This window comes from Mya arenaria, chromosome 8 (genome assembly GCF_026914265.1).
Source record: "Mya arenaria isolate MELC-2E11 chromosome 8, ASM2691426v1".
Classification (NCBI taxonomy): domain Eukaryota; kingdom Metazoa; phylum Mollusca; class Bivalvia; order Myida; family Myidae; genus Mya; species Mya arenaria.
Window position 1 is genome coordinate 47,776,066 of NC_069129.1, and position 9,360 is coordinate 47,785,425.

Below are 9,360 nucleotides of genomic sequence, written 5' to 3' on the forward strand. Positions count from 1 at the left end.
CATCAAAGGTGGGATAAATTGGTGGGGATAACGGACACAATGCAAAGCAAATTCGTGCTGAGCATGACTCTCCTTCAACTTTCAGATAGCGCTTGAACGCTTTTGGACCATTACATGTTAATTATTAAGACATGGTTAATGATGAAAAAATGAAATGATGTGTGTTCAGATAAAGAAATATAAGCCTTTATAAATGTTTTTTTTTAATTGATAGCTACTTGGCGACCCATTCCTTAGTGCATAATTGTAACTTATAGTTATTTATCTGCTCACAATACATGCATTTTTGGGGGATTTTGATCATTAGTGTCAATGAAATACACATGATATGGTATTATAGTTACATAAAATTGATCAATCTATATTGTCGGCCTATATTTCGTTATCATCTCTGCATTTATCAATGTTAATACGCACTAAGATAGAGTAGTCATTTCATAGCCAACAACGGTTAAGATGGCCGCACTTGCAATTGCTACCTTCATACTTATATTTGTGTCAAACAGCTTTGCAACAACTGATTTCGACTATGTCCTGACACTTCCAGAAAACGTGCAGACATGTTTCGACAACAGTGCAAATGTAAGTTTTTAACTATATAAACATAACAGTTTTATTTGAGAATGTGACATTTTGGTTTCGTTCATTATGGATTATAAGTATCTATCATGTGTTTCCGGTAGGGATAGAAAAATCCGACCCAAGGGTACGTGCTTAAGCCGGTAACGAGGCTTGCCGAGTTACCGGTCACGCAGCGTGTCCGAGGGTCGGATTTTTCGATCCGGACAGGAAAAACATAATTTATATTTTTTCTTGCAACCTAAAATCATGAATTGTAGATAAATTGACGTAGAAAACGCACTTTTTGTACATTTCACCAAAAAGCGCGTGCGACCTTGTGTACTGACGTCATGAAGCGCAGTAATTTTAAATCACTATCAACGTTTAATAGACCCTTTAAAAATCGCGATTTTACGATTATTTTTTTTCAATTTAAATTAAAAGATTTGTATACTTATATTTTTTCATAAACCATACAACAAAAGAAATAAAAAGTGGCGCGTTGTTGCGCGTGACTCATCTTACATGGGGGTTGTAAGACTAGTTTTTCCGGCACCAGTCACATGGACAGAAACACACGTCACGTATGCAAGACAATGAATTCATATGAATGATTAAATATGACATAACATAATTAATAGTGCTAATATATGTTTTCCAGCTTGCCCAAGTGGACCATAAATTGGCAAAAGATGCTTGTATTCGAGCATATTTCAGCCAAATCCTTGAGCCTTCAATAAGAGATGAGGACTACCTTTTCTTCAAGACCGAGTTTGAAGATACAAGGTTTGTTGATCTTATTCAAGGATTAAATTAATATGTTATGTATTTGGCTATATTTTTCAAAATCAGCTAGCAAAACAACTTTGCATACTTTAAACTGATCCCACCTGTATATCAGATTTATTAAACATAAATATTTTCCAATTGAACATCAAACAAAGCCTTTTTCTTGTTTTGATAACCACATCAGCATTTTACCATATAACAGTATAGCATGACTTAAACTCAATTTTGTATTACTGATTTAAAAGTGCATCATCTTTTAGGTTAGGGTGATATATTCTAAAGAAAAATTAGATCTAAATCAATTAATGTACTTTGGCGCTTCAATACAATGCTTTATACTAAATTGTTATATGTCTAGGGCGTGACCATAACATTGCAATCTCATTATGTATGAATAAAATCATTTTTAAAAGAGGAAGGCATGCACGATTTGGAACTCGGTTTGTTTTCTTAAAATAAAATATGCTGAAACTGATATTGAGAAAGAACATTTTTGATAATGAGACCAGACCTCAATAAGGTTATATAGATTCGGTGATCAAAGTTTCTGTTTTTTCAAGTTAATGTATACTTTGATTAGATTGACCATTTACGTTTTTACTTTATTCGGGATTTTTGGGAAAAGCATGAGGTTGTGCTTAAAAACTGGTTAAAACCCCCAGTAAATTTACATTTTACTGACCGTTCCAAGGCTGTACCTTAACAATCCTTAATTAACACACCTATGTTGTATATAGTATAAATGCACTGTCTTGTTTGTGGAGTTTGTGCTATACTTCCATGTTTCTTTTGCGATTTTTTGTTTTTGTGTGCTATGTCTTTGGCGTTTACCGTGTGCTATTAAAAGGGATTTATATTTGATTGTTTGGCTACTAAGCTTGTTTCTGTAGTTTTTCATATGAATATTGTCTATGTAATATGTGTTTAAAGCCTAAGTAAGCAGTGTTTTTGCTCTTAAGGCCATCGACTTAACAATTCCACCTATACCATCTTGGGTCAGGGAATGGATTTTTTCCTCATGATAACGGTAGAAATTGCAGTATATTCAGATTCGAAACAAATATACCTTTTGAGTGTGAGTCGGAAAATAATGCTCTTTTTGTTATAATAAACTTTATTACCATATGGTTAAAGCCGTCCCTACTCGGGTATACATATCGCTATTGAGAAGCTATGCTTGATTTGCATCAGTGGTGGCCATATAAATACAAACATTTGCTATGATACAATGACCCTTGAAAGAAATATTGGTAAGATTCAGAAAGTTGTGTAAGCCATCTCGATACTTGAAACTATTTTTATATAACAAAATGGTACAGTAAAGTTATATGTATATTTAGTTATATATGTGTGTGTTTTTATATCAACCCACAATTAAGTGCCCTGTTATTGAAATAAATGTCCAATTAAATTACTACTGTGTCAATAATAAAGCTTTCCGTTTCATAAAATGACATTTAGTTTGAACATGAAATGCAATATTGAATCCATCTATCTCGAAGTCTTGTCTTCTCCAGATATCACTTGTATGTATCTACCGCGTGAAAACGACATGTACAAAAGCAAACTTTAAACTTTACTATTCTGTTTTCCCATAAATTAATTTTAATCGGTAGTTTTTTCGTCCAATGTATGCCCGGAGTAGATTTCTAATATTACTTAATGAAAACAAAGAAAGAAACAATTACAATGTGAGCTTGTGCACCTTGCACACCTTATTAACATGGTTGCACTTTGGGGCAATGTAATTTCCCCTTGTTAATTCCTATTGAAAACATTGTCCAAGACAAAAAGTAATTGAAACCTATATAACTGATGTCCCGACAGCTGCATAATAAACTTCCTTTCTACGATAAGTTTCTTGAAACAGGTGACATTTGTTAAAATCCTAATTTGGAAACTTTTGAACTTTGAGAGATAGCAATGTAGGGTAAAACGCAGTAGCCTAGATACAGCTCGCTATGGGTTTGATCTACTTAACGGGTATTCAACCTCAATTTGCCTCAACCAAAATGATTGAATATACAAATAAACGGTCTCAAACGAAGACAGTACATGCACCCTGAGCAGAAACAGATTGCGTGTTCTAGAAAGAACAAGGGATTGTAGTCATTAGGTAAATGAAAGACGTCAGTCAATATGTTAATCGTTATCTTGATCGTTATCAAAATATTTAGAAAGCGAATTTATACTGCTGATAATAGTATATGTTGATTAAGCTAGCTCTGTTTGCTGACACCATCAAGCTGAATACTAATTAAGTCATCTTCATTTTACATTATATTTATTATTTTCTCTCATCTTTATCAATCTGTACAAATGTTGTCATCTTAGTTTCTTAAACATTCCATAATACAATGAAACCTACAGGGATAGCCCAAGTAGCCTAAAATAGAACAAATCGCCTGTTTAGAGGCATAAGGACAACGGCCCAAATGACAATGAACTAGTGGCACAAATGACACACTATTACATACAAGAATACAAACACCACACAAACGCCTCAGAATAGTTTTACCGATAAATGAATGGCTAACCGCATAGGAACGTTCAGTGAATGTTATTTAGGTGCAATACTGGTGAGGTTTTCTATTTGTCTGCTTTTGCTGCAAATAAGTTGATAAATCCATGTATCCTTTATTTCTATTTGTGTTCCACGCCAGGAGATAAAACTTAAATTTAAAAGAACATGTCATAAAATGAACAATTTATGGCAATATTATTGTTTGTACGTGTACAACACTTTCCTGATTATCTTTTTTGCTAAAATGTCATAGCACTAAATATATTTTAGGGCAGGGTTTGTAATCAGTTTTGTGATCAATTTCGGTGCGAGTTATGTAATAATGCAACTAAACTGACAAACCTAGTAGTACAACATTTATGCACAAACCCTGTACAGAGACAATGTTAGGGCCTTTATGGCGCTGATCGTGTAACACAATACGTAAAGAAAACAGAGTCAGCAGCATAGATTGAGAAGCATTGTAATGTAGGAAAAGGCCCTTTACAGTTTCACCTTCGATTGCATAAACTATCAAACAAAATTGATTGTCAAAGTATAGGAGTACATTATAAACACATACTGTAAAATTTTGTAACTTGTCGCTTTTGAAGGTACGGATTCCATGGACCACCCACAGGATTTCGGCGGAGAATCGATATTCGAACTCTCTCTCGGCAGGACAGAAAGGCCGTGTTTGATGTATTCCAGGCTCTTTATGAGGTAATCACTTAATTTGTTTAATATTTTCTTGTTGCATATATTACGTAACTGAACATTTCATGGATGAAATATTAAGTGGAAACATACCATATCAATATATGTCTTGACTTTTCATTGGTATCTCTTTGAGAAAAGTATGGATGTATCTTATCAAATATTAAGTAACTCAATTATTCCATTATATACCTCACATAAGTTATCAAATAGAATTTATTTCGTACACTCCACAGACTCCACAGTGTCGTACTGTCCCCACAACATCAATTCGTGTTTCTTCCAAAACAAAACTCCTTTTGCCAAACTCATCTTGTTCTCAAAAGATAATGAAATCGTTCCCTTCTATGGCGGTGATGGGTCTGTGTCTAACAGGTATGTTTTACAAACAAGTTTAACATTCTAATTGTCAACAATTAGAAAGATATTAAGATATAAAATGGTACCTTACCATGAACGAGAATTTACAATTAGCTTAAAACGTTAAAATATATCAATGGGTGAACATTGATATATATATATATATATATATATATATATATATATATATATATATGATATTTCTTTATTTAAGGTATATATTCATTATTCATTACAAAATGCTAAATGTCTATTCCATGTGCCTTTGTTTTATTGCTGTGACTGGTTGCGAATAAGGCCTCTAAATAGATTTTTCTGGAAGTTGAATTTGTATTTCTGATTTTTGTTTATTTTTTTCAAGAATGGAGTTTTGGGTCGATTTGGAAGGGTGCATAGTCAACAGATCACGAGGAAGCATAAAGGAAGGGCTTTTTTACCTTGGCACAGAGTGTTTTTGGCAGCGTAAGTGTATATATATACATGTACATACTGCGTTAATCAATATACGTTGTTTCCTTTAACATAGTGATATTAAAATGAACTCAAAACTAAAATTAAATAAATGGAGGCCATGTGTTGTATTTCTTAAGATGGTCATTATTTATATCCCTGAGTGACCACAGAACGTATGCTGTTCTCGTCTTTAGTTAAATTAGTAGTTGATTGATGTAGACTTAAAAGAAAACATGTAGACATTTCCACTTCCTTCCAAACTGAGCCCTTCGTCTTTAGAACATTTACTTTACACCCATTTGTGCGAACTACATCTATAGGACTACTGTATAAACGTATTAGTAACTATGCGCACGAGTTTTCCCACCATGCCATACCGATTGGAACGCAGCTTTCTGGTCGAGACAAGTGGTTCAAACGTTATTTCCGCTCTCAATCTGTGTATCTCAATCGACATTTTGCATGAAAGGTGAAGTCAGTTGTAGTGCAGGTCTTTCTGAATTCCATCCTTGTTGCCATGGCGACGAGAATGGTCAATAATGAGTGGTCACATCGTTGTTAATGTTTGTCAGTAGTATCCGTTCAAATATTTAACAGAAGCACGGAGGTAGCGTGACTGGTCCATAACTGTAAGAAGTGTTGTTAGCTTTACGCTTCTCGTTGTATTTTGGAATAAATATGCATGGCCTCAACATTTCGTGGGCGTTTTTCCTTATTTAATACACCTTTTCATCCCAAATGATTATCTTCGTAGGTAAAATGTGTTAATTGAAGACATTGCTGTTTGGATCTATTTCGTTCGGTTCCATGTATGGTGACAAGTTACGGTCACTTAATTCTCATTTGCGGCAATAGTATTCACACAATTTAGTGTTTCATAAGCAAGTAATGAAATCGGGTATTCGTGATCGAAACATCTCAATGTAAATCTTGAACTCGTCATTGTATTCAGTGCCATCAATACTTAAATGCAAATATCAGAGCGCATCCAATTTGTGTGCTTAAATATTTTCCGAAATATATATAATGACGATTAGTTAAACACTTAATTTCTATAACTATGACACTATATTTAGATACATTATCAATCAAACATTACCAATAATACAATGATGTTTTGAACATAACTAATTAACTAGATTATTGTAGTATGGACTCGAAAATGCCGCAGGTCATTGTAATAACGTTTGCTTAATAATCAACCATATTAATAAATATGTTTGTCTAGCATTTCACGCAACGGACATGTCGACAAAGTGATACCACGTCACTTCAAACTTAACGAACTAAGCATCATAAATAACAATGGCGAAATATTGCGCATTGGCAGCATACTTATTCACAGTTATATCGTCTTCCTGGTCGTGGTTTTCACTGCTTCGGTTCAAATTACTACGATCGGTTTGGTCACTATGTTAACTATTATCGTATCCAGTATTGCCCTATCGTCCGTGTAATGTCTGTATGCCCATGTCCGGATAACCCAAGCCACACTATCTTAACAATCATCGTATTTAGTATTGCCCTATCGTCCCTATCTTGTCTAAATGCCTTTGTCCAGCCGCGTGACATTCTTCCGTTTTTTGATAAATGTTCACTAAAAATAATTGTCAGCAATCTAAACAAAGAACTTATACTATTTTCTCAGTATTCTGAAAGAAAAGTAATAGTTGACAAAAATGCTTTTTTCAGGATACTAGGAGACACTAATATACACAACTTTATCCAAACTTTTCTAATCTGAAAACACAATTATGTCTCAATTATTATGTATTTCGTACTTCGACGGTACGTATAATGCACAACTTTAAGTGAAAGTTGACCTTGTAATCCATCACAATGACGACTATTTTTTCAGGTTTGAAGAAGAAATGAGAAAGATAGATCCCGATGTGTCTTTGCCTTACTGGGACTATACTATGGACTATTACATCCCGTCGCCTGCAACTTCTGTCGTGCGGTCTAGTTGCTTTTTCGGAAATGGCGTTGGCCTGATATCATCGGGGCCTTTTGCAGGATGGTCTGGGGGATATAACATTGAGATTCAGCGAGACCTTGCAAAACCTAATGGCCAGTGCACTCCAAGACTTATTGACAAAGCTGACATAAAAGGAGTGATGGATTTTCGCCAATATCAAGTAAGTGATCTGAGTTACGCATTCAGTCCATACTGACAAAAATAAGAAATGATATGTAAACCGTAGGGTTGTTCATATTCAATAGAAGGGTCAGTAAAATGGATTTCTTTGGAAGATAAAACAGGACATCTGTTATTGGCCAAATTCTATTCTTCCTCATTCGTGTTTAATAAGTAAATATGATGTTCAATGGAAATGAGTCGATCATCAGGAGTTAAATGTTAACTTATTCTATATTTGTATACGAGTAAACTACAAACTGTTTATTGAGATCAGATATAAAGTTCTCGGTAGTGGCCGAATCAGTGTTCTGGATGCACCATGCCTTTATTGATTATATCTGGGAACAGTTTCGACAAAATCAACAACAGTGAGAAAAAACGGTGTTTTATAAGAATATCAATATAGCTGTCATAAACACCTGGATGCAAAATCGAATAATTGGGTGTTACTGGCAAAGACTTAATTATTCTATAGATATTAAAATACAAGTAGCATTCTCTTTGTTGTCTTTATAATTAACAAAATCATGAATCCTTGAATATAAAATTCATGACGTCTTATATATTTGTCTTTGTACGTATTTTTCCGAAACTGAATCATTCAAATTTGTTATTACATAAATACACTTAATGAGATCTTTTTTATGAACGACTATGTTTCTTTGGCGTTTAATAGGCGAAAAACAGCTGCAATCTACCAATATCGTGACAAAGCACCCCGGCGTTAATAAAACGAAATATTCACTACTTCGTTATTATTCATTCAGCTATAAAATATTTTATAATTGTTCTTTTTCTTCCAAGGTCTAATTGCAACATAGATCCTGAAACAGATTACCCAAATGTCAACCTCGCACAAGACAACAATACTGGACACGCACGTGATGATCCAATGCAAGCGTTTGAACATTTGCGTAACATTGACGGAATGTGGAACAACTGGACTACAGATTTCTACTCTTACGAGCCCCAGCCCCAATGTCCTGATTGTGGAAATTCAACCTACCTTTATTGTGACAAATGTATCGACAGCATCAGGTTTCCAAGCGGAGTTTGTGTGAGCAAACAAATATCCGATTGTAAAGAGAGAGGTCGCAGATCTGCACCTAATCTGACACCATTACACCATAAGGCATGTCATGGAAAGTTTGTCATAGTGGGCATGCAAGGCGACGGGCGTGACAGGCATAACACAGATGCAGAAAACTGGAAGATCTTAAGTGCTTTCATAGGTACACCATAGTTTATCATTACGATTGTACCTTAAAGAACAATTGTCATTTAAATTATGTTTTGTGTTAAGTATATTCTGGACCTTCTATTTTTGAAAGAAAAAAGTCGGACTTTTTTAAAGCATTGGTGTGGTCGTCGTCGGCGTCGTGTAAAAACTTAAACCATAGCCAAGAATCACAAAACGTTCAGGATATTGAAATCAAACAAGGTACACGTGGTTACAGATACAACACGCACACTTATTACGAGGACCATAGCAATGACTTTAAAATATTTCAGTTATTTCTTTTTATAAGTCGAATAACATTGAATTGGATATATTTCAGTTCAAGCGTCAAACACGAGTCCGGATACTTGCACCAGCGCTAGAACTGGATCTTCACGCAGAGATATAGCGATGACCTTCTATTTATCTCTGGCTGTACTTTTCGTCTTCAAATAATTTCTGGCTCATATGATCAATCATTTGATTTTTTTATTACTTAGACAAAAGCAAATTGTTATTAATGTACTCATAATCCAATGAAAGCAACTCATTCGGATAAAGTGTTTTTGTAGTATGTATTTGACGTTGAAAAAAAGAAAACATTCACCTTGCCGCTGA

At 34.4% G+C, this 9,360-nt stretch overlaps 1 protein-coding gene across 1 annotated transcript; it reads left to right on the forward strand.

Moving 5' to 3' along the window:
- Positions 1-456: 456 nt before the first annotated feature.
- Positions 457-8,766, forward strand: LOC128244282 (putative tyrosinase-like protein tyr-3). The gene is made up of 7 exons (XM_052962298.1): positions 457-582; positions 1,223-1,347; positions 4,468-4,576; positions 5,292-5,392; positions 7,242-7,521; positions 7,872-7,891; positions 8,328-8,766. Exons 1-7 carry the CDS (start codon positions 457-459, stop codon positions 8,764-8,766), a joined length of 1,200 nt encoding a protein of 399 aa, XP_052818258.1.
- Positions 8,767-9,360: the final 594 nt, after the last annotated feature.

Excerpts from the sequence above, each read along its gene's own strand:
- LOC128244282 (XM_052962298.1), top strand. The coding sequence starts at position 457 with ATGGCCGCACTTGCAATTGCTACCTTCATACTTATATTTGTGTCAAAC. Across the intron at positions 583-1,222 it reads GTTTCGACAACAGTGCAAAT|CTTGCCCAAGTGGACCATAA; the intron begins GTAAGTTTTTAA and ends TATGTTTTCCAG. Across the intron at positions 7,892-8,327 it reads TTTCGACAAAATCAACAACA|GTCTAATTGCAACATAGATC; the intron begins GTGAGAAAAAAC and ends TTTTCTTCCAAG.